Source organism: Scyliorhinus torazame, chromosome 7 (genome assembly GCF_047496885.1).
Source record: "Scyliorhinus torazame isolate Kashiwa2021f chromosome 7, sScyTor2.1, whole genome shotgun sequence".
Classification (NCBI taxonomy): domain Eukaryota; kingdom Metazoa; phylum Chordata; class Chondrichthyes; order Carcharhiniformes; family Scyliorhinidae; genus Scyliorhinus; species Scyliorhinus torazame.
The window spans coordinates 7,874,779-7,901,003 of NC_092713.1; the positions used below are offsets into that span (position 1 = coordinate 7,874,779).

At 48.4% G+C, this 26,225-nt stretch overlaps 2 protein-coding genes across 2 annotated transcripts in view; one reads left to right on the forward strand and one right to left on the reverse strand.

Moving 5' to 3' along the window:
- Positions 1 to 25,715, reverse strand: part of cryz (crystallin, zeta (quinone reductase)) — a 57,974-nt gene extending 32,259 nt beyond the window's left edge. Inside the window, exon 1 of the mRNA XM_072510297.1 lies at positions 25,636 to 25,715. The gene's annotated coding sequence lies outside the window, so the exon portion shown is untranslated. The remainder of the gene's footprint in view (positions 1 to 25,635) is intronic.
- Positions 25,716 to 25,799: 84 nt separating this feature from the next.
- LOC140427237 (tRNA wybutosine-synthesizing protein 3 homolog) overlaps positions 25,800 to 26,225 on the forward strand; it is a 27,641-nt gene continuing 27,215 nt past the window's right edge. Inside the window, exon 1 of the mRNA XM_072512837.1 lies at positions 25,800 to 26,000. Coding sequence (XP_072368938.1) covers positions 25,822 to 26,000 — 179 coding nt within the window. The 5' untranslated portion in view covers positions 25,800 to 25,821. The remainder of the gene's footprint in view (positions 26,001 to 26,225) is intronic.

The window sequence follows — 26,225 nt, forward strand, 5'->3', positions numbered from 1 at the left end:
GTTACAGCCGACACATTGGGATTTGCTGAGTGTGTTACCCAGTGAGTTACAGCTCACACATTGGGATTTGCTGAGTGTGTTACCCAGTGAGTTACAGCCGACACATTGGGATTTGCTGAGTGTGTTACCCAGTGAGTTACAGCTCACACATTGGGATTTGCTGAGTGTGATACCCAGTGAGTTACAGCTCACACATTGGGATTTGCTGAGTGCGTTACCCAGTGAGTTACAGCCGACACATTGGGATTTGCTGAGTGTGTTACCCAGTGAGTTACAGATCACACATTGGGATTTGCTGAGTGTGTTACCCAGTGAGTTACACCCGACACATTGGGATTTGCTGAGTGTGTTACCCAGTGAGTTACAGCTCACACATTGGGATTTGCTGAGTGTGTTACCCAGTGAGTTACAGCTCACACATTGGGATTTGCTGAGTGTGTTACCCAGTGAGTTACAGCCGACACATTGGGATTTGGTGAGTGTGTTACCCAGTGAGTTACAGCTCACACATTGGGATTTGCTGAGTGTGTTACCCAGTGAGTTACAGCCGACACATTGGGATTTGCTGAGTGTGTTACCCAGTGAGTTACAGCTCACACATTGGGATTTGGTGAGTGTGTTACCCAGTGAGTTACAGCTGACACATTGGGATTTGCTGAGTGTGATACCCAGTGAGTTACAGCTCACACATTGGGATTTGCTGAGTGTGCTACCCAGTGAGTTACAGCCGACACATTGGGATTTGCTGAGTGTGTTACCCAGTGAGTTACAGCTGACACATTGGGATTTGCTGAGTGTGTTACCCAGTGAGTTACAGCCGACACATTGGGATTTGGTGAGTGTGTTACCCAGTGAGTTACAGCTCACACATTGGGATTTGATGAGTGTGTTACCCAGTGAGTTACAGCTCACACATTGGGATTTGGTGAGTGTGTTGCCCAGTGAGTTACAGCTCACACATTGGGATTTGCTGAGTGTGTTACCCAGTGAGTTACAGCTCACACATTGGGATTTGCTGAGTGTGATACCCAGTGAGTTACAGCTGACACATTGGGATTTGCTGAGTGTGTTACCCAGTGAGTTACAGCTCACACATTGGGGTTTGCTGAGTGTGATACCCAGTGAGTTACAGCTGACACATTGGGATTTGCTGAGTGTGTTACCCAGTGAGTTACAGCTCACACATTGGGATTTGCTGAGTGTGTTACCCAGTGAGTTACAGCTCACACATTGGGATTTGCTGAGTGTGATACCCAGTGAGTTACAGCTCACACATTGGGATTTGCTGAGTGTGTTACCCAGTGAGTTACAGCCGACACATTGGGATTTGCTGAGTGTGTTACCCAGTGAGTTACAGCTCACACATTGGGATTTGCTGAGTGTGTTACCCAGTGAGTTACACCCGACACATTGGGATTTGCTGAGTGTGTTACCCAGTGAGTTACAGCCGACACATTGGGATTTGGTGAGTGTGTTACCCAGTGAGTTACAGCTCACACATTGGGATTTGCTGAGTGTGTTACCCAGTGAGTTACAGCCGACACATTGGGATTTGCTGAGTGTGTTACCCAGTGAGTTACAGCTCACACATTGGGATTTGGTGAGTGTGTTACCCAGTGAGTTACAGCTGACACATTGGGATTTGCTGAGTGTGTTACCCAGTGAGTTACAGCCGACACATTGGGATTTGCTGAGTGTGATACCCAGTGAGTTACAGCTCACACATTGGGATTTGCTGAGTGTGCTACCCAGTGAGTTACAGCCGACACATTGGGATTTGCTGAGTGTGTTACCCAGTGAGTTACAGCTGACACATTGGGATTTGCTGAGTGTGTTACCCAGTGAGTTACAGCCGACACATTGGGATTTGGTGAGTGTGTTACCCAGTGAGTTACAGCTCACACATTGGGATTTGATGAGTGTGTTACCCAGTGAGTTACAGCTCACACATTGGGATTTGGTGAGTGTGTTGCCCAGTGAGTTACAGCTCACACATTGGGATTTGCTGAGTGTGTTACCCAGTGAGTTACAGCTCACACATTGGGATTTGCTGAGTGTGATACCCAGTGAGTTACAGCTGACACATTGGGATTTGCTGAGTGTGTTACCCAGTGAGTTACAGCTCACACATTGGGATTTGCTGAGTGTGATACCCAGTGAGTTACAGCTGACACATTGGGATTTGCTGAGTGTGTTACCCAGTGAGTTACAGCTCACACATTGGGATTTGCTGAGTGTGATACCCAGTGAGTTACAGCCGACACATTGGGATTTGCTGAGTGTGCTACCCAGTGAGTTACAGCCGACACATTGGGATTTGCTGAGTGTGATACCCAGTGAGTTACAGCTCACACATTGGGATTTGGTGAGTGTGTTACCCAGTGAGTTACAGCTCACACATTGGGATTTGCTGAGTGTGTTACCCAGTGAGTTACAGCTCACACATTGGGATTTGGTGAGTGTGGTACCCAGTGAGTTACAGCCGACACATTGGGATTTGTTGAGTGTGATACCCAGTGAGTTACAGCCGACACATTGGGATTTGCTGAGTGTGTTACCCAGTGAGTTACAGCTCACACATTGGGATTTGCTGAGTGTGATACCCAGTGAGTTACAGCTCACACATTGGGATTTGCTGAGTGTGATACCCAGTGAGTTACAGCCGACACATTGGGATTTGCTGAGTGTGATACCCAGTGAGTTACAGCTCACACATTGGGATTTGCTGAGTGTGTTACCCAGTGAGTTACAGCTCACACATTGGGATTTGCTGAGTGTGATACCCAGTGAGTTACAGCTCCCACATTGGGATTTGCTGAGTGTGTTACCCAGTGAGTTACAGCCGACACATTGGGATTTGGTGAGTGTGATACCCAGTGAGTTACAGCTCACACATTGGGATTTGCTGAGTGTGTTACCCAGTGAGTTACAGCTCACACATTGGGATTTGCTGAGTGTGTTACCCAGTGAGTTACAGCTGACACATTGGGATTTGCTGAGTGTGTTACCCAGTGAGTTACAGCTCACACGTTGGGATTTGGTGAGTGTGATACCCAGTGAGTTACAGCCGACACATTGGGATTTGGTGAGTGTGTTACCCAGTGAGTTACAGCCGACACATTGGGATTTGCTGAGTGTGTTACCCAGTGAGTTACAGCTCACACATTGGGATTTGCTGAGTGTGTTACCCAGTGAGTTACAGCCGACACATTGGGATTTGCTGAGTGTGTTACCCAGTGAGTTACAGCTCACACATTGGGATTTGCTGAGTGTGATACCCAGTGAGTTACAGCTCACACATTGGGATTTGCTGAGTGCGTTACCCAGTGAGTTACAGCCGACACATTGGGATTTGCTGAGTGTGTTACCCAGTGAGTTACAGATCACACATTGGGATTTGCTGAGTGTGTTACCCAGTGAGTTACACCCGACACATTGGGATTTGCTGAGTGTGTTACCCAGTGAGTTACAGCTCACACATTGGGATTTGCTGAGTGTGTTACCCAGTGAGTTACAGCTCACACATTGGGATTTGCTGAGTGTGTTACCCAGTGAGTTACAGCCGACACATTGGGATTTGGTGAGTGTGTTACCCAGTGAGTTACAGCTCACACATTGGGATTTGCTGAGTGTGTTACCCAGTGAGTTACAGCCGACACATTGGGATTTGCTGAGTGTGTTACCCAGTGAGTTACAGCTCACACATTGGGATTTGGTGAGTGTGTTACCCAGTGAGTTACAGCTGACACATTGGGATTTGCTGAGTGTGATACCCAGTGAGTTACAGCTCACACATTGGGATTTGCTGAGTGTGCTACCCAGTGAGTTACAGCCGACACATTGGGATTTGCTGAGTGTGTTACCCAGTGAGTTACAGCTGACACATTGGGATTTGCTGAGTGTGTTACCCAGTGAGTTACAGCCGACACATTGGGATTTGGTGAGTGTGTTACCCAGTGAGTTACAGCTCACACATTGGGATTTGATGAGTGTGTTACCCAGTGAGTTACAGCTCACACATTGGGATTTGGTGAGTGTGTTGCCCAGTGAGTTACAGCTCACACATTGGGATTTGCTGAGTGTGTTACCCAGTGAGTTACAGCTCACACATTGGGATTTGCTGAGTGTGATACCCAGTGAGTTACAGCTGACACATTGGGATTTGCTGAGTGTGTTACCCAGTGAGTTACAGCTCACACATTGGGGTTTGCTGAGTGTGATACCCAGTGAGTTACAGCTGACACATTGGGATTTGCTGAGTGTGTTACCCAGTGAGTTACAGCTCACACATTGGGATTTGCTGAGTGTGATACCCAGTGAGTTACAGCCGACACATTGGGATTTGCTGAGTGTGCTACCCAGTGAGTTACAGCCGACACATTGGGATTTGCTGAGTGTGATACCCAGTGAGTTACAGCTCACACATTGGGATTTGGTGAGTGTGTTACCCAGTGAGTTACAGCTCACACATTGGGATTTGCTGAGTGTGTTACCCAGTGAGTTACAGCTCACACATTGGGATTTGGTGAGTGTGGTACCCAGTGAGTTACAGCCGACACATTGGGATTTGCTGAGTGTGATACCCAGTGAGTTACAGCCGACACATTGGGATTTGCTGAGTGTGTTACCCAGTGAGTTACAGCTCACACATTGGGACTTGCTGAGTGTGATACCCAGTGAGTTACAGCTCACACATTGGGATTTGCTGAGTGTGATACCCAGTGAGTTACAGCCGACACATTGGGATTTGCTGAGTGTGATACCCAGTGAGTTACAGCTCACACATTGGGATTTGCTGAGTGTGTTACCCAGTGAGTTACAGCTCACACATTGGGATTTGCTGAGTGTGATACCCAGTGAGTTACAGCTCACACATTGGGATTTGCTGAGTGTGTTACCCAGTGAGTTACAGCCGACACATTGGGATTTGGTGAGTGTGATACCCAGTGAGTTACAGCTCACACATTGGGATTTGCTCACACATTGGGATTTGCTGAGTGTGTTACCCAGTGAGTTACAGCTGACACATTGGGATTTGCTGAGTGTGTTACCCCGTGAGTTACAGCTCACACGTTGGGATTTGGTGAGTGTGATACCCAGTGAGTTACAGCCGACACATTGGGATTTGCTGAGTGTGTTACCCAGTGAGTTACAGCTCACACATTGGGATTTGCTGAGTGTGATACCCAGTGAGTTACAGCTCACACATTGGGATTTGCTGAGTGTGTTACCCAGTGAGTTACAGCCGACACATTGGGATTTGCTGAGTGTGTTACCCAGTGAGTTACAGCTCACACATTGGGATTTGCTGAGTGTGTTACCCAGTGAGTTACACCCGACACATTGGGATTTGCTGAGTGTGTTACCCAGTGAGTTACAGCTCACACATTGGGATTTGGTGAGTGTGATACCCAGTGAGTTACAGCTCACACATTGTGATTTGGTGAGTGTGGTACCCAGTGAGTTACAGCTCACACATTGGGATTTGCTGAGTGTGTTACCCAGTGAGTTACAGCTCACACATTGGGATTTGCTGAGTGTGTTACCCAGTGAGTTACAGCCGACACATTGGGATTTGGTGAATGTGTTACCCAGTGAGTTACAGCTCACACATTGGGATTTGCTGAGTGTGTTACCCAGTGAGTTACAGCCGACACATTGGGATTTGCTGAGTGTGTTACCCAGTGAGTTACAGCTCACACATTGGGATTTGGTGAGTGTGTTACCCAGTGAGTTACAGCTGACACATTGGGATTTGCTGAGTGTGTTACCCAGTGAGTTACAGCCGACACATTGGGATTTGCTGAGTGTGATACCCAGTGAGTTACAGCTCACACATTGGGATTTGCTGAGTGTGCTACCCAGTGAGTTACAGCCGACACATTGGGATTTGCTGAGTGTGTTACCCAGTGAGTTACAGCTGACACATTGGGATTTGCTGAGTGTGTTACCCAGTGAGTTACAGCCGACACATTGGGATTTGGTGAGTGTGTTACCCAGTGAGTTACAGCTCACACATTGGGATTTGATGAGTGTGTTACCCAGTGAGTTACAGCTCACACATTGGGATTTGGTGAGTGTGTTGCCCAGTGAGTTACAGCTCACACATTGGGATTTGCTGAGTGTGTTACCCAGTGAGTTACAGCTCACACATTGGGATTTGCTGAGTGTGATACCCAGTGAGTTACAGCTGACACATTGGGATTTGCTGAGTGTGTTACCCAGTGAGTTACAGCTCACACATTGGGATTTGCTGAGTGTGATACCCAGTGAGTTACAGCTGACACATTGGGATTTGCTGAGTGTGTTACCCAGTGAGTTACAGCTCACACATTGGGATTTGCTGAGTGTGATACCCAGTGAGTTACAGCCGACACATTGGGATTTGCTGAGTGTGCTACCCAGTGAGTTACAGCCGACACATTGGGATTTGCTGAGTGTGATACCCAGTGAGTTACAGCTCACACATTGGGATTTGGTGAGTGTGTTACCCAGTGAGTTACAGCTCACACATTGGGATTTGCTGAGTGTGTTACCCAGTGAGTTACAGCTCACACATTGGGATTTGGTGAGTGTGGTACCCAGTGAGTTACAGCCGACACATTGGGATTTGTTGAGTGTGATACCCAGTGAGTTACAGCTGACACATTGGGATTTGCTGAGTGTGTTACCCAGTGAGTTACAGCTCACACATTGGGATTTGCTGAGTGTGATACCCAGTGAGTTACAGCTCACACATTGGGATTTGCTGAGTGTGATACCCAGTGAGTTACAGCCGACACATTGCGATTTGCTGAGTGTGATACCCAGTGAGTTACAGCTCACACATTGGGATTTGCTGAGTGTGTTACCCAGTGAGTTACAGCTCACACATTGGGATTTGCTGAGTGTGATACCCAGTGAGTTACAGCTCACACATTGGGATTTGCTGAGTGTGTTACCCAGTGAGTTACAGCCGACACATTGGGATTTGGTGAGTGTGATACCCAGTGAGTTACAGCTCACACATTGGGATTTGCTGAGTGTGTTACCCAGTGAGTTACAGCTCACACATTGGGATTTGCTGAGTGTGTTACCCAGTGAGTTACAGCTCACACATTGGGATTTGCTGAGTGTGTTACCCAGTGAGTTACAGCTCACACGTTGGGATTTGGTGAGTGTGATACCCAGTGAGTTACAGCCGACACATTGGGATTTGGTGAGTGTGTTACCCAGTGAGTTACAGCCGACACATTGGGATTTGCTGAGTGTGTTACCCAGTGAGTTACAGCTCACACATTGGGATTTGCTGAGTGTGTTACCCAGTGAGTTACAGCCGACACATTGGGATTTGCTGAGTGTGTCACCCAGTGAGTTACAGCTCACACATTGGGATTTGCTGAGTGTGATACTCAGTGAGTTACAGCTCACACATTGGGATTTGCTGAGTGTGTTACCCAGTGAGTTACAGCCGACACATTGGGATTTGCTGAGTGTGTTACCCAGTGAGTTACAGCTCACACATTGGGATTTGCTGAGTGTGTTACCCAGTGAGTTACACCCGACACATTGGGATTTGCTGAGTGTGTTACCCAGTGAGTTACAGCTCACACATTGGGATTTGCTGAGTGTGTTACCCAGTGAGTTACAGCTCACACATTGGGATTTGCTGAGTGTGTTACCCAGTGAGTTACAGCCGACACATTGGGATTTGGTGAGTGTGTTACCCAGTGAGTTACAGCTCACACATTGGGATTTGCTGAGTGTGTTACCCAGTGAGTTACAGCCGACACATTGGGATTTGCTGAGTGTGTTACCCAGTGAGTTACAGCTCACACATTGGGATTTGGTGAGTGTGTTACCCAGTGAGTTACAGCTGACACATTGGGATTTGCTGAGTGTGTTACCCAGTGAGTTACAGCCGACACATTGGGATTTGCTGACTGTGTTACCCAGTGAGTTACAGCCGACACATTGGGATTTGATCAGTGTGTTACCCAGTGAGTTACAGCTCACACATTGGGATTTGATGAGTGTGTTACCCAGTGAGTTACAGCTCACACATTGGGATTTGGTGAGTGTGTTGCCCAGTGAGTTACAGCTCACACATTGGGATTTGCTGAGTGTGTTACCCAGTGAGTTACAGCTCACACATTGGGATTTGCTGAGTGTGATACCCAGTGAGTTACAGCTGACACATTGGGATTTGCTGAGTGTGTTACCCAGTGAGTTACAGCTCACACATTGGGGTTTGCTGAGTGTGATACCCAGTGAGTTACAGCTGACACATTGGGATTTGCTGAGTGTGTTACCCAGTGAGTTACAGCTCACACATTGGGATTTGCTGAGTGTGATACCCAGTGAGTTACAGCCGACACATTGGGATTTGCTGAGTGTGCTACCCAGTGAGTTACAGCCGACACATTGGGATTTGCTGAGTGTGATACCCAGTGAGTTACAGCTCACACATTGGGATTTGGTGAGTGTGTTACCCAGTGAGTTACAGCTCACACATTGGGATTTGCTGAGTGTGTTACCCAGTGAGTTACAGCTCACACATTGGGATTTGGTGAGTGTGGTACCCAGTGAGTTACAGCCGACACATTGGGATTTGCTGAGTGTGATACCCAGTGAGTTACAGCCGACACATTGGGATTTGCTGAGTGTGTTACCCAGTGAGTTACAGCTCACACATTGGGACTTGCTGAGTGTGATACCCAGTGAGTTACAGCTCACACATTGGGATTTGCTGAGTGTGATACCCAGTGAGTTACAGCCGACAAATTGGGATTTGCTGAGTGTGATACCCAGTGAGTTACAGCTCACACATTGGGATTTGCTGAGTGTGTTACCCAGTGAGTTACAGCTCACACATTGGGATTTGCTGAGTGTGTTACCCAGTGAGTTACAGCCGACACATTGGGATTTGGTGAGTGTGATACCCAGTGAGTTACAGCTCACACATTGGGATTTGCTCACACATTGGGATTTGCTGAGTGTGTTACCCAGTGAGTTACAGCTGACACATTGGGATTTGCTGAGTGTGTTACCCAGTGAGTTACAGCTCACACGTTGGGATTTGGTGAGTGTGATACCCAGTGAGTTACAGCCGACACATTGGGATTTGGTGAGTGTGATACCCAGTGAGTTACAGCTCACACATTGGGATTTACTGAGTGTGTTACCCAGTGAGTTACAGCTCACACATTGGGATTTGGTGAGTGTGATACCCAGTGAGTTACAGCTGGCACATTGGGATTTGGTGAGTGTGTTACCCAGTGAGTTACAGCTCACACATTGGGATTTGCTGAGTGTGATACCCAGTGAGTTACAGCCGACACATTGGGATTTGCTGAGTGTGATACCCAGTGAGTTACAGCTGACACATTGGGATTTGCTGAGTGTGTTACCCAGTGAGTTACAGCTCACACATTGGGATTTGGTGAGTGTGATACCCAGTGAGTTACAGCTGGCACATTGGGATTTGGTGAGTGTGTTACCCAGTGAGTTACAGCTCACACATTGGGATTTGGTGAGTGTGTTACCCAGTGAGTTACAGCCGACACATTGGGATTTGCTGAGTGTGTTACCCAGTGAGTTACAGCCGACACATTGGGATTTGCTGAGTGTGTTACCCAGTGAGTTACAGCTCACACATTGGGATTTGGTGAGTGTGATACCCAGTGAGATACAGCCGACACATTGGGATTTGCTGAGTGTGTTACCCAGTGAGTTACAGCCGACACATTGGGATTTGCTGAGTGTGTTACCCAGTGAGTTACAGCTCACACATTGGGATTTGGTGAGTGTGATACCCAGTGAGTTACAGCTCACACATTGGGATTTGGTGAGTGTGATACCCAGTGAGTTACAGCCGACACATTGGGATTTGGTGAGTGTGTTACCCAGTGAGTTACAGCTCACACATTGGGATTTGCTGAGTGTGATACCCAGTGAGTTACAGCTCACACATTGGGATTTGCTGAGTGTGATACCCAGTGAGTTACAGCTGACACATTGGGATTTGCTGAGTGTGTTACCCAGTGAGTTACAGCCGACACATTGGGATTTGCTGAGTGTGCTACCCAGTGAGTTACAGCCGACACATTGGGATTTGCTGAGTGTGTTACCCAGTGAGTTACAGCTCACACATTGGGATTTGCTGAGTGTGTTACCCAGTGAGTTACAGCCGACACATTGGGATTTGGTGAGTGTGATACCCAGTGAGTTACAGCTCACACATTGGGATTTGGTGAGTGTGATACCCAGTGAGTTACAGCCGACACATTGGGATTTGCTGAGTGTGATACCCAGTGAGTTACCGCTCACACATTGGGATTTGGTGAGTGTGATACCCAGTGAGTTACAGCTCACACATTGGGATTTGCTGAGTGTTTTACCCAGTGAGTTACAGCCGACACATTGGGATTTGCTGAGTGTGATACCCAGTGAGTTACAGCTCACACATTGGGATTTGCTGAGTGTGTTACTCAGTGAGTTACAGCCGACACATTGGGATTTGCTGAGTGTGTTACCCAGTGAGTTACAGCTCACACATTGGGATTTGCTGAGTGTGTTACCCAGTGAGTTACAGCTCACACATTGGGATTTGCTGAGTGTGTTACCCAGTGAGTTACAGCTCACACATTGGGATTTGGTGAGTGTGATACCCAGTGAGTTACAGCCGACACATTGGGATTTGCTGAGTGTTACACCCAGTGAGTTACAGCTCACACATTGGGATTTACTGAGTGTGTTACCCAGTGAGTTACAGCCGACACATTGGGATTTGCTGAGTGTGTTACCCAGTGAGTTACAGCCGACACATTGGGATTTGCTGAGTGTGTTACCCAGTGAGTTACAGCCGACACATTGGGATTTGCTGAGTGTGATACCCAGTGAGTTACAGCTCACACATTGGGATTTGGTGAGTGTGGTACCCTGTGAGTTACAGCCGACACATTGGGATTTGCTGAGTGTGTTACCCAGTGAGTTACAGCTCACACATTGGGATTTGCTGGGTGTGTTACCCAGTGAGTTACAGCCGACACATTGGGATTTGCTGAGTGTGTTACCCAGTGAGTTACAGCCGACACATTGGGATTTGGTGAATGTGATACCCAGTGAGTTACAGCTCACACATTGGGATTTGCTGAGTGTGATACCCAGTGAGTTACAGCTCACACATTGGGATTTGCTGAGTGTGTTACCCAGTGAGTTACAGCCGGCACATTGGGATTTGCTGAGTGTGATACCCAGTGAGTTACAGCCGACACATTGGGATTTGGTGAGTGTGGTACCCAGTGAGTTACAGCTCACACATTGGGATTTGCTGAGTGTGATACCCAGTGAGTTACAGCTCACACATTGGGATTTGGTGAGTGTGATACCCAGTGAGTTACAGCCGACACATTGGGATTTGCTGAGTGTGTTACCCAGTGAGTTACAGCCGACACATTGGGATTTGGTGAGTGTGTTACCCAGTGAGTTACAGCTCACACATTCGGATTTGCTGAGTGTGTTACCCAGTGAGTTACAGCTCACACATTGGGATTTGCTGAGTGTGTTACCCAGTGAGTTACAGCTCACACATTGGGATTTGGTGAGTGTGATACCCAGTGAGTTACAGCTCACACATTGGGATTTGGTGAGTGTGATACCCAGTGAGTTACAGCCGACACATTGGGATTTGCTGAGTGTGTTACCCAGTGAGTTACAGCCGACACATTGGGATTTGGTGAGTGTGTGACCCAGTGAGTTACAGCTCACACATTCAGATTTGCTGAGTGTGTTACCCAGTGAGTTACAGCTCACACATTGGGATTTGCTGAGTGTGTTACCCAGTGAGTTACAGCCGACACATTGGGATTTGCTGAGTGTGATACCCAGTGAGTTCCAGCTCACACATTGGGATTTGCTGAGTGTGTTACCCAGTGAGTTACAGCTCACACATTGGGATTTGGTGAGTGTGATACCCAGTGAGTTACAGCCGACACATTGGGATTTGGTGAGTGTGTTACCCAGTGAGTTACAACGCACACATTGGGATTTGCTGAGTGTGATACCCAGTGAGTTACAGCTCACACATTGGGATTTGCTGAGTGTGTTACCCAGTGAGTTACAGCCGACACATTGGGATTTGGTGAGTGTGTTACCCAGTGAGTTACAGCTCACACATTGGGATTTGATGAGTGTGTTACCCAGTGAGTTACAGCTCACACATTGGGATTTGCTGAGTGTGTTACCCAGTGAGTTACAGCTCACACATTGGGATTTGCTGAGTGTGATACCCAGTGAGTTACAGCTCACACATTGGGATTTGCTGAGTGTGTTACCCAGTGAGTTACAGCCGACACATTGGGATTTGCTGAGTGTGTTACCCAGTGAGTTACAGCCGACACATTGGGATTTGCTGAGTGTGTTACCCAGTGAGTTACAGCTCACACATTGGGATTTGCTGAGTGTGTTACCCAGTGAGTTACAGCCGACACATTGGGATTTGCTGAGTGTGTTACCCAGTGAGTTACAGCCGACACATTGGGATATGCTGAGTGTGTTACCCAGTGAGTTACAGCTCACACATTGGGATTTGCTGAGTGTGTTACCCAGTGAGTTACAGCCGACACATTGGGATTTGCTGAGTGTGTTACCCAGTGAGTTACAGCTGACACATTGGGATTTGCTGAGTGTGTTACCCAGTGAGTTACAGCTGACACATTGGGATTTGCTGAGTGTGTTACCCAGTGAGTTACAGCTCACACATTGGGATTTGCTGAGTGTGTTACCCAGTGAGTTACAGCCGACACATTGGGATTTGCTGAGTGTGTTACCCAGTGAGTTACAGCTCACACATTGGGATTTGGTGAGTGTGATACCCAGTGAGTTACAGCCGACACATTGGGATTTGGTGAGTGTGATACCCAGTGAGTTACAGCTCACACATTGGGATTTGCTGAGTGTGATACCCAGTGAGTTACAGCTCACACATTGGGATTTGCTGACTGTGTTACCCAGTGAGTTACAGCCGACACATTGGGATTTGGTGAGTGTGTTACCCAGTGAGTTACAGCCGACACATTGGGATTTGCTGAGTGTGTTACCCAGTGAGTTACAGCCGACACATTGGGATTTGCTGAGTGTGTTACCCAGTGAGTTACAGCTCACACATTGGGATTTGCTGAGTGTGATACCCAGTGAGTTACAGCTGACACATTGGGATTTGGTGAGTGTGATACCCAGTGAGTTACAGCTCACACATTGGGATTTGCTGAGTGTGTTACCCAGTGAGTTACAGCCGACACATTGGGATTTGGTGAGTGTGTTACCCAGTGAGTTACAGCTCACACATTGGGATTTGCTGAGTGTGTTCCCCAGTGAGTTACAGCCGACACATTGGGATTTGGTGAGTGTGATACCCAGTGAGTTACAGCTCACACATTGGGATTTGGTGAGTGTGTTACCCAGTGAGTTACAGCTCACACATTGGGATTTGGTGAGTGTGTTACCCAGTGAGTTACAGCCGACACATTGGGATTTGCTGAGTGTGTTACCCAGTGAGTTACAGCTCACACATTGGGATTTGCTGAGTGTGTTACCCAGTGAGTTACAGCCGACACATTGGGATTTGCTGAGTGTGATACCCAGTGAGTTACAGCTCACACATTGGGATTTGCTGAGAGTGTTACCCAGTGAGTTACAGCTCACACATTGGGATTTGCTGAGTGTGTTACCCAGTGAGTTACAGCTCACACATTGGGATTTGGTGAGTGTGATACCCAGTGAGTTACAGCCGACACATTGGGATTTGGTGAGTGTGTTACCCAGTGAGTTACAACGCACACATTGGGATTTGCTGAGTGTGATACCCAGTGAGTTACAGCTCACACATTGGGATTTGCTGAGTGTGTTACCCAGTGAGTTACAGCCGACACATTGGGATTTGGTGAGTGTGTTACCCAGTGAGTTACAGCTCACACATTGGGATTTGATGAGTGTGTTACCCAGTGAGTTACAGCTCACACATTGGGATTTGCTGAGTGTGTTACCCAGTGAGTTACAGCTCACACATTGGGATTTGCTGAGTGTGTTACCCAGTGAGTTACAGCTCACACATTGGGATTTGATGAGTGTGTTACCCAGTGAGTTACAGCTCACACATTGGGATTTGCTGAGTGTGTTACCCAGTGAGTTACAGCCGACACATTGGGATTTGGTGAGTGTGTTACCCAGTGAGTTACAGCTCACACATTGGGATTTGATGAGTGTGTTACCCAGTGAGTTACAGCTCACACATTGGGATTTGCTGAGTGTGTTACCCAGTGAGTTACAGCTCACACATTGGGATTTGATGAGGGTGTTACCCAGTGAGTTACAGCTCACACATTGGGATTTGCTGAGTGTGATACCCAGTGAGTTACAGCTCACACATTGGGATTTGCTGAGTGTGTTACCCAGTGAGTTACAGCTGACACATTGGGATTTGCTGAGTGTGTTACCCAGTGAGTTACAGCTCACACATTGGGATTTGCTGAGTGTGTTACCCAGTGAGTTACAGCTCACACATTGGGATTTGCTGAGTGTGTTACCCAGTGAGTTACAGCTCACACATTGGGATTTGGTGAGTGTGATACCCAGTGAGTTACAGCTCACACATTGGGATTTGCTGAGTGTGTTACCCAGTGAGTTACAGCTCACACATTGGGATTTGCTGAGTGTGTTACCCAGTGAGTTACAGCTCACACATTGGGATTTGGTGTGTGTGATACCCAGTGAGTTACAGCTCACACATTGGGATTTGCTGAGTGTGATACCCAGTGAGTTACAGCTCACACATTGGGATTTGGTGAGTGTGTTACCCAGTGAGTTACAGCTCACACATTGGGATTTGCTGAGTGTGTTACCCAGTGAGTTACAGCTCACACATTGGGATTTGCTGAGTGTGATACCCAGTGAGTTACAGCTCACACATTGGGATTTGCTGAGTGTGTTACCCAGTGAGTTACAGCCGACACATTGGGATTTGCTGAGTGTGATACCCAGTGAGTTACAGCTCACACATTGGGATATGCTGAGTGTGTTACCCAGTGAGTTACAGCTGACACATTGGGATTTGCTGAGTGTGTTACCCAGTGAGTTACAGCCGACACATTGGGATTTGCTGAGTGTGATACCCAGTGAGTTACAGCCGACACATTGGGATTTGCTGAGTGTGATACCCAGTGAGTTACAGCTCACACATTGGGATTTGCTGAGTGTGTTACCCAGTGAGTTACAGCTCACACATTGGGATTTGCTGAGTGTGATACCCAGTGAGTTACAGCCGACACATTGGGATTTGCTGAGTGTGATACCCAGTGAGTTACAGCCGACACATTGGGATTTGCTGAGTGTGTTACCCAGTGAGTTACAGCTCACACATTGGGATTTGCTGAGTGTGTTACCCAGTGAGTTACAGCCGACACATTGGGATTTGCTGAGTGTGATACCCAGTGAGTTACAGCTCACACATTGGGATTTGCTGAGTGTGATACCCAGTGAGTTACAGCTCACACATTGGGATTTGCTGAGTGTGTTACCCAGTGAGTTACAGCCGACACATTGGGATTTGCTGAGTGTGATACCCAGTGAGTTACAGCTCACACATTGGGATTTGCTGAGTGTGATACCCAGTGAGTTACAGCTGACACATTGGGATTTGCTGAGTGTGTTACCCAGTGAGTTACAGCCGACACATTGGGATTTGCTGAGTGTGTTACCCAGTGAGTTACAGCCGACACATTGGGATTTGCTGAGTGTGTTACCCAGTGAGTTACAGCTCACACATTGGGATTTGCTGAGTGTGTTACCCAGTGAGTTACAGCTCACACATTGGGATTTGCTGAGTGTCTTACCCAGTGAGTTACAGCCGACACATTGGGATTTGCTGAGTGTGTTACCCAGTGAGTTACAGCTCACACATTGGGATTTGCTGAGTGTGTTACTCAGTGAGTTACAGCCGACACATTGGGATTTGCTGAGTGTGTTACCCAGTGAGTTACAGCCGACACATTGGGATTTGCTGAGTGTGTTACCCAGTGAGTTACAGCTCACACATTGGGATTTGCTGAGTGTGATACCCAGTGAGTTACAGCTGACACATTGGGATTTGGTGAGTGTGATACCCAGTGAGTTACAGCCGACACACTTGCGTTTTCATTAACTGTTTTTAATGCACTGTAGATACTGGGTTCTGATTTAAATCAAACTGAGAAATTATTTGAACAATATTTCTTTCTTTTATTTTCTGGCATTGCCATGAACCCGGGGTGACCAACCCCTGAGAAAAATATAAGGGAAACTGGACCATGCGAATGAGCGAAGAGACCTGGTCTGCGGGAATAATGCAACTGGAGGGGGAGGGTGGGGAGTGGTGTAAGAGGGTTTGCCTTCCCTCCCATGGTGACAAACAAAAGCATTTTCAGCTCGAGACGGTGCCATCTGACGCATTCTTATTCCCTCTTTTCATTGTAAATAAATGATTCTAGGGATGGCGGGACTGTCATATGAGGAGAGATTGACTAGGTTGGGATTGTTCTCGCTGGAGTTCAGATGAATGAGGGGGGATCTCAGAGATTTATAAAATTCTAACAGGACTGGACAGGGTCAATGCAGGGAAGATGTTACCGATGGTGGGTGTGTCCAGAACCAGGGGTCACAGTCTGAGGATTCGGGGCAAACCATTTCGGACAGAGATAAGGAGACATTTCTTCACACAAAGAGTGGTGAGCCTGTGGAATTCATTACCACAGGAAGTAGTTGATGCTAAAACACTGAATATATTCTAGAGGTGACTGGATATAGCACTTGGGGCAAATTGGATCAAAGGTTATGGGGAGAAAGCAGGATTAGGCTATTGAGTTGGATGATCAGCCATGATCGTGATGAATGGCGGAGCAGGCTCGAAGGGCCAAAAGGCCTCCTCCTGTATCTATATACAGTTAAGACTTGATAATATGTAAAAGATACCCTCTTCCCACACAAATTGCAGCCTAGATTATGAGGAGTGTGGACAGGGAGCAGCTATTCCTCTTCGTTGAAGGACCAGTTAGGAGGGGACACAAGTTCAAGGTCGGGGAAAGAGGTTCGGGGGATGATTTCAGGAAAACCCTTTTTCCCCAGAGGGTGGTGAGGGTCTGGAGCGCACTGCCTGGGAGGGTGGGTGAGGCGGGTTGCCTCACATCCTTTAAAATGTATCTGGACGAGCACTTGGCACGTCACAACATTCGAGGCTGTGGGCCCAGTGCTGGCAAGTGGGATTAGGCGGGCAGATCAAATGTTTTTCATGTGTCAATGCAGACTCGATGGGCCGAAGAGCCTCTTCCACACTGTGTATTCTCTGTGATACATAGAATCATGGAATTTACAGTGCAGGAGGCCATTCGGCCCATCGAGTCTGCACCCGCTCTTTGAAAGAGCACCCTACCCAAGCCCACACCTCCACCCTATCCCCATAACCCAGTAACCCCACCCAACACTAAGGGCAATTTTGGACACTAAGGGGCAATTTAGCATGGCCAATCCACCTAACCTGCACATCTTTGGACTGTGGGAGTAAACCGGAGCACCCGGAGGAAACCCACGCACACACGGGGAGGATGTGCAGACTCCGCACAGACAGTGACCCAAGCCGGGAATCGAACCTGGGACCCTGGAGCTGTGAAGCAATTGTGCTAACCACAATGCTATCGTGCTGTCCACCGGAATAATTACATGATACAAGCCCACCGGAATAATTACTTATGCAACTTGGATTCACATGCTCACATTGTAACTAAATTAACTTGGACAGTGAATAGTAACTGGAAACAATGAAAATTTGGTTACTTTTTAATTCATACATAATTTGATGCACCGTTTTGTATGATTCGTACGATTCCTGTCTTGGCTGTTCCCATAAAAAAAAGTATAAATTTTGCCGTAAATCTTCCTTTATTGTGATCTTTTGGATTTGGTTAAACTTATTACTCATTTGACTGTAATAGTTTGGGAATGTCTAGTGAAAGATATCTTTCTGATGCCACAGCTGTATGGTATAGAGAGTAGCCCTTCAGTAAGAAATACCTATTCTGCCTCTGAAGAATGTTTGATGGGGAAAAGTGCTTGGGTGTCCGTTGCCCATGATGAACCATCGTTTACTTTCGCCAGGTGTGGTTGTCCCTCGATGCCCGATCCAACATGCCTCATTGTGAAGCATTTGGAACAGGTAATGCATTATGCTTCATATTTATTTCCAGTGTGGGATTTCAGGCACTATTTATAGCCCTGGTCCTGAGGCCATTGCTTCCCAAACACACGCTGTCTTTCATTTTGTTTAGCTGTGGATGTCCCTGGTGAAGCCGGAGATTCAAAAGATCTTTACGTCGACTGAGGGCATTTTGAATTTCAGTCAAAGCTCGCAATTTCTGCTCAGGGTTAGACCAGGTCCGGAAGGATTGATTGTGGGCTTGGGGAACAGTTACCCGGCTTGTCACAAATGACTGGGATGGCAGTGGGAGAGACCTTTGTGTTCTAAAATATGTGAGGTGTTCAATTCCTTGCAGGGTGAAAGCAGCAGCTGCAGAATCTTCCTCCGAATGCGCCCAAAATGGCTGATGGCAAAAACTCTGCAATCAGATGCGTTGAGTTCTAGAGCTCCTTCACTCTAGCTCTCTCTCAGTCCTGCCCTGATTGCACCCACCCCTCCCTACCCAGCTGGGCCTGTTCACTCCATCGTTCCCCCTCACCTCCTGCCGTCCTCGTGGTGGGAACGCCCGGCCCCCGAGTATCCATGCCCCAGCGCCAAGAGGAGACTTCCACACTGCTGCTGGGGAGACCAGAACTGTTCAGATTGTCAACAACGCCAGGCTTTCGGGCACAAATGGAAACACGGGGAAGGTGGGTCGGGGGAGAGTGGAGGGGGGGGGGGGGGGGTTATTTCCTACAAATGTCAAAATCATGAACCAATCCTGTGAAATACAGGAGTCGGTCACCCTAACTAAGATCGTGTCAGGATCGGGGAATCTTACAACACATGGGGAGACCATTCAGCCCATTGTCTCTGTGCTGGCTCTTCGAATGAGCTATTCAATTAATCTCTCCCTCGGATCTTACCCTGTGGCCCTGCAAATTTTCCCCTTCAATTATTTATCCTGAAATGAAAAATGAAATGAAAATCGCTTATTGTCACAAGTAGGCTTCAAATGAAGTTACTGTGAAAAGTCCCTAGTCGCCACATTCCGGCGCCTGTTCGGGGAGACTGGTACGGGAACACATCCACATCCCTTTTGCAAGTTATTAGGCAGCATCTTCCAGATCACAACAACTCGCTGTGTAAAAAAACATTCTCATCTCCCCCTCTGGTTCTTTTCCCGATTCTCTTCAATCTGTGTCCCTCTGGGGTTACCCTCCCTCCTGTCACTGGAAACGCTTTCTCCTTATTTACTCATCAAAATTCTTTGCGCGAGATCTACCTGCCTCGTTGCGCCCGAAAGGCAGTGTTGTACGGTGCAATGCGACCGGTACATGCCGAGCGATCCCTCTTCCGGGATCTAATCAGCATGCCAGGCATCGGGAGATCCAACGCGATCATCTGAGATACAACAATGTGAATCCCACTCACTGTAGGCGGGGTCATGTTTTGGCAAATTTGCAGATTAGAGCGAGACAGCCAATCTTACTCTAATACGCATTCCTGAGATTGAAATGAATGAAATGAAAATCGCTTATTGTCACAAGTAGGCTCCAAATGAAGTTACTGTGAAAAGCCCCTAGTCGCCACATTCCGGCGCCTGTTCGGGGAGGCTGGTACGGGAATTGAACCGTGCTGCTGGCCTGCCTTGGTCTGCTTTAAAAGCCAGCGATTTAGCCCAGTGTGCTAAACAAGCCCCAGATCTACCCAAGGTATGGGATGTAATAATAAGTAGTCACAAGTAGGGTTACATTAATACTGCAATGAAGTTACTGTGAAAATCTAGTGGCCACACTCCGGCGCCTGTTCAGGTACACTGAGGGAGAATTCAGAATGCCCAATTCACCCAACATGCACGTCTTTCGGGACTTATGGGAGGAAACCCCGGAGGAAACCGACACAGGGAGAACAGACAGTGACCCAAGCCAGGAATCAATCCTGGGTCCCTGGCACTGTGAAGCAACAATGCTGTTATCGTGCCGCCCAAACTCTCTCGTCACAGAGATCTCAGGCGAGCGTCTTTCAGTCCTGGTTCCCACTGGTTCAGATGGAACGGCATTCGTGGGGGTCTCCCAAGGGGTCGGAGGCCCTCAGGTGCTTGCCCTCGGAGCAGGGTGGTGCCTGGCAGTGCCACCTGGATACCAGCCGGGCATTTTTCCCATGCTGTGGATCGGGCCTGGAGACCCGCTTATTGATGAGCTGGGAGTTTGGGGGTCACGTGGGGGGGGTTTAGAGACCACCCGATCTCTCCCTGCACTGAGGCGTTCCGGTGAGCAGAGCCCCTCGGTATACACAATGGGATTAAGTGCAGCCTCGGCCGCGCGTAACCCGCTGAGGCCCCACATCTACATGAATGGCGTTCGATAGCATGGTGATGGCCGTTCGATAGCGTGGGGCTTGCCTTCAATAGCATGGTGATTCTTGGCGCTCCGAGTGTTGGGAAACACCCGGCTATTCGTGCGGCTCGGGACTCTGTTCCCATTTGGGTGGATCGCACCCATCAAAACCAGCTGGAAGTCTCTGAGACTGAGTGTTAGCCCTAATCGCTGGCTTGTAATGCAGAATACAGCCAGCAGCACGGGTTCAATTCCCGTACCAGCCTCCCCGAACAGGCGCCGGAATTTGGCGACTAGGGGCTTTTCACAATAACTTCATTGGTGTCTACTTGTGACAATAAGTGATCATCATTAGAGCATTGATGACCAACATGGTTCAAATATACAATTTGAGACCCCAAAAAACTGTTCAGGAAAGTAAGGAAATTCGGCATGTCCACAGTGACTCTTACCAGTTTTTACAGGTATAGCAAAGACCCCTCCCACTTACTCACTCTTCCAACTTCTTCCATTGGGCAAGAGGTACAAAAGTCAGAGAACACGCACGAACAGACTCAAAAACAGCTTCTTACCCACTGTTACCAGACTCCTAAATGACCCTCTTATGGACTGAACTGATCTCTCCACACATCTTCTCTACTGAGTAGTACTACACTCTGTATGCTTCACCCGATGCCTGTATCTCTGTATTTACGTTGTGTGTTAACCATACGTCTGCATGGAACGATCTGTTTGGATTGTACGCAGAACAATGCTTTTCACTGTATGTTAGAACATAAGAACTAGGAGCAGGAGTAGGCCATCTGGCCCCTCGAGCCTGCTCCACCATTCAATGAGATCATGGCTGATCTTTTGTGGACACAGCTCCACTTTCCAGCCTGAACACCATAACTCTTAATCCCTTTATTCTTCAAAAAACTATCTATCTTTATCTTAAAAATATTTAATGAAGGAGCCTCAACTGCTTCACTGGGCAAGGAATTCCATAGATTCACAACCCTTTGGGTGAAGAAGTTCCTCCTAAATTCAGCCCTGAATCTACTTCCCCTTATTTTGAGGCTATGCCCCCTAGTTCTGCTTTCACCCGCCAGTGGAAACAACCTGCCCGCATCTATCCTATCTATTCCCTTCATAATTTTATATGTTTCTATAAGATTCCCCCCTCATCCTTCTAAATTCCAACGAGTACAGTCCCAGTCTACTCAACCTCTCCTCGTAATCCAACCCCTTCAGCTCTGGGATTAACCTAGTGAATCTCCTCTGCACACCCTCCAATGCCAGTACGTCCTTTCTCAAGTAAGGAGACCAAAACTGAACAATATACTCCAGGTGTGGCCTCACTAACACCTTATACAATTGCAGCAGAACCTCCCTAGTCTTAAACTCCATCCCTCTAGCAATGAAGGACAAAATTCCATTTGCCTTCTTAATCACCTGTTGCACCTGTAAACCAACTTTTTGTGACTCATGCACTAGCACACCCAGGTCTCTCTGCACAGCAGCATGTTTTAATATTTTATCATTTAAATAATAATCCCTTTTGCTGTTATTCCTACCAAAATGGATAACCTCACATTTGTCAACATTGTATTCCATCTGCCAGACCCTAGCCCATTCATTTAGCCAATCCAAATCCCCCTGCAGACTTCCAGCATCCTCTGCACTTTTTGCTTTACCACTCATCTTAGTGTCGTCTGCAAACTTGGACACATTGCCGTTGGTCCCCAACTCCAAATCATCTATGTAAATTGTGAACAATTGTGGGCCCAACACTGATCCCTGAGGGACACCACTAGCTACTGATTGGTAGGAACACCCATTAATCCCTATTCTTTGCTTTCTATTAATTAACCAATCCTATATCCATGCTACTACTTTCCCCTTAATGCCATGCATCTTTATCTAGTGCAGCAACCTTTTGTGTGGCACCTTGTCAAAGGCTTTCTGGAAATCCAGATATACCACATCCATTGGCTCCCCGTTATCTACCGCACTGGTAATATCCTCAAAAAATTCCACTAAATTAGTTAGGCACGACCTGACCTTTATGAACCCATGCTGCGTCTGCCCAATGGGAAAATTTCCATCCAGATGCCTCGCTATTACTTCCTTGACGATAGATTCCAGCATCTTCCCGACTACCGAAGTTAGGTTCACTGGCCTATAATTACCCACTTTCTGCCTACCTCCTTTTTTAAACAGTGGTGTCACGTTTGCTAATTTCCAATCCGCTGGGACCACCCCAGAGTCTAGTGAATTTTGGTAAATTATCACTAGTGCATTTGCAATTTCCCTAGCCATCTCTTTTAGCACTCTGGGATGCATTCCATCAGGGCCAGGAGACTTGTCTACCTTTAGCCCCATTAGCTTGCCCATCACTACCTCCTTAGTAATAACAATCCTCTCAAGGTCCTCACTTGTCATAGCCTCATTTCCATCAGTCACTGGCATGTTATTTGTGTCTTCCACTGTGAAGACTGACCCAAAAAACCTGTTCAGTTCCTCAGCCATTTCCTCATCTCCCATTATTAAATCTCCCTTCTCATCCTCTAAAGGACCAATATTTACCTTAGCCACTCTTTTTTGTTTTATATATTTGTAGAAACTTTTACTGTCTGTTTTTATATTCTGAGCAAGTTTACTCTCAATCTATCTTACTCTTCTTTATAGCATTTTTAGTAGCTTTCTGTTGCCCCCTAAAGATTTCCCAGTCCTCTAGTCTCCCACTAACCTTTGCCACTTTGTATGCTTTTTCCTTCAATTTGATACTCTCCCTTATTTCCTTAGATATCCACGGTTGATTTTCCCTCCTTCTACCGTCCTTCTTTTTTATTGGTATAAACCTTTGCTGAGCACTGTGAAAAATCGCTTGGAAGGTTCTCCACTGTTCCTCAACTGTTTCAACATAAAGTCTTTGCTCCCAGTCTACCTTAGCTAGTTCTTCTCTCATCCCATTGAAAACCCCTTTGTTTAAGCACAAAACACTGGTGTTTGATTTTACCTTCTCACCCTCCATCTGTATTTTAAATTCCACCATATTGTAATCGTTCCTTCTGAGAGGATCCCTAACTATGAGATCCTGAATCAATCCTGTCTCATTACACAGAACCAGATCTAGGACCGCTTGTTCACTCGCAGGTTCCATTACATACTGTTCTAGGAAACTATCGTGGATACATTCTATAAACTCCTCCTCAAGGCTTTGACCGACCTGGTTAAACCAATTGACATGTAGATTAAAATCCCCCATGATAACTGCTGTACCATTTCTACATGCATCAGTTATTTCTTTGTTTATTGCCTGCCCCACAAAATGTTACTATTTAGTGGCCTATAGATTACTCCTATCAGTGACTTTTTCACCTTACTATTCCTGATTTCCACCCAAATGGATTCAATCTTATCCTCCATAGCACCGATGTCATCCCTTACTATTGCCCGGATGTCATCCTTAATTAACAGAGCTACACCACCTCCCTTACCATCCACTCTGCCCTTCCGAATAGTTTGATACCCTCGGATATTTAACTCCCAGTCGTGACCATCCTTTAACCATGTTTCAGTAATGGCCACTAAATCATAGTCATTCACGATGATTTGCGCCATCAACTCATTAACCTTATTCCGAATACTACGAGCATTCAGCTTGTAGGACCTCGTCCCGTTTTTTACCTATATCGTTGGTGCCTGTGTGCACCACGACAGCTGGCTGTTCACCCCCCCCCCCCCCCCATAATGTCCTGCATCCGCTCCGAGCCATCCTTGACTCTTGCATCAGGGAGGCAACATACCATTCTGGAGTCTCATTGCGTCTGCAGAACCGCCTGTCTATTCCCCTTACAATTGAGTCCCTATCACTATAGCCCTGCCATTCTTCTTCCTGCGCAGCAGAGCCAGCCACGGTGCCATGAACCTGGCTGTTGCTGCCTTCCCCTGGTGAGCCATCTCCCTCAACAGTATCCAAAGCGGTATATCTGTTTTTCAGGGAGATGACCGCACGGGACACCTGCACTGCCTTCCTACTCTTGCTGTCTTTTGGTCACCCATTTTCTATCTCCCTCAGTACCTTTCACCTGCGGTGTGACCACCTCGCTAAATGTGCTATCCACGACGTCCTAAGCATCGCGGACGCTCCAAAGTGAGTCCATCCGCAGCTCCAGAGCCGTCAAGCGATCTAACAGGAGCTGCAACTGGACACACTTCTTGCACGTGAAGGAGCCAGGGACAGTGGACGTGTCCTCGAGCTCCCACATCGCACACGAGGAGCATGACACGAGTCTGGGACCTCCTGACATGTCTTAAACCTTCGGTTAACTTCAACAACTACAATTTCCAAACAAAAAAACAACGAAGATAAAATAAATAAACATACCAATGAAAAGAAAAAGGAAAGAGAAAAACGGCTTGCCAGTCACTTAGCAGGGATAAAAAGCACCTCCTCCCCACCCAGCTTCGAATTCCCACCTAGCTTCAAATTCCCAAACTCACTCTTTGCTGTCTCACTCTGGCTGTGTCTTCTCCGGCTCACTGGGAGAATTTACAATGCAGGAGGCCATTCAGCCCATCGAGCCTGCACCGGCTCTTGGAAAGAGCACCCTACCCAAGGTCAACACCTCTACCCTATTCCCATAACCCAGTAACCCCACCCAACACTAAGGGCAATTTTGGACACTAAGGGCAATTTATCGTGGCCAATCCACCGAACCTGCACATCTTTGGACTGTGGGAGGAAACCGGAGCACCCGGAGGAAACCCACGCACACACGGGGAGGACGTGCAGACTCCGCACAGACAGTGACCCAAGCCGGAATCGAACCTGGGACCCTGGAGCTGTGAAGCCGCGGTGCTAACCACTGTGCCACCGCGGCAATGATTCCAGATCCACCCAATTCCAGAAATCCCAATGGCGGTTTTCCAACGGGAGCCGCACAGCCGCCTCACCCGGGGGGGGGGGGGGGAGCGCGGCCGGTACCCCCCCGCCCCGGTACCCCCCCGCCCCGGTACCCCCCCACCCGGTACCCCCCCGCCCCGGTACCCCCCCGCCCCGGTGCACCCCACCCCGCCCCCTCCTCCGGCCGGCGCCATTAACTGAGGGAAAGTAAAGCGGAGAGGTACCGGGAGTGGGTGCGACCCCGCCGCGGCTGCTGCTGGTGTGGGGGGCGGGGCCCACACCCACCCCTAGCCCCGCCCGAGCCCCGCCCATCGCTCCGCCCCGTGGGCAGTCCCCGCCCGAGCCCCGCCCGTCGCCCCGCCCCCTGGTCAGGCCCCGCCCATCGCTCCGCCCCCTGGCCCGGCCCCGGGATGGATGCGTTCGGCCGGCGGAAGGAGCAGCGGCTGCGGCCCGGCGCTGACAGGAGCCGCGCGGGCGGAGTGGACGCGGCCATCCGCGGCCTGGTGGACAGGCTGAACCGCTCAGAGCGCTACTGCAGCACCAGCTCGTGCGCCGGCCGCGCGCTCCTGCTGGCGGTGAGGAGGGAGAGGCCCCCCCGGGGAGGGGAGAGAGGGCCCCCCCCCGGGGAGGGGAGAGAGGGCCCCCCCCGGGGAGGGGAGAGAGGGCCCCCCCCGGGGAGGGGAGAGAGGGCCCCCCCCGGGGAGGGGAGAGAGGGCCCCCCCCGGGGAGGGGAGAGAGGGCCCCCCCCGGGGAGGGGAGAGAGGGCCCCCCCCGGGGAGGGGAGAGAGGGCCCCCCCCCCCCGGGGAGGGGAGG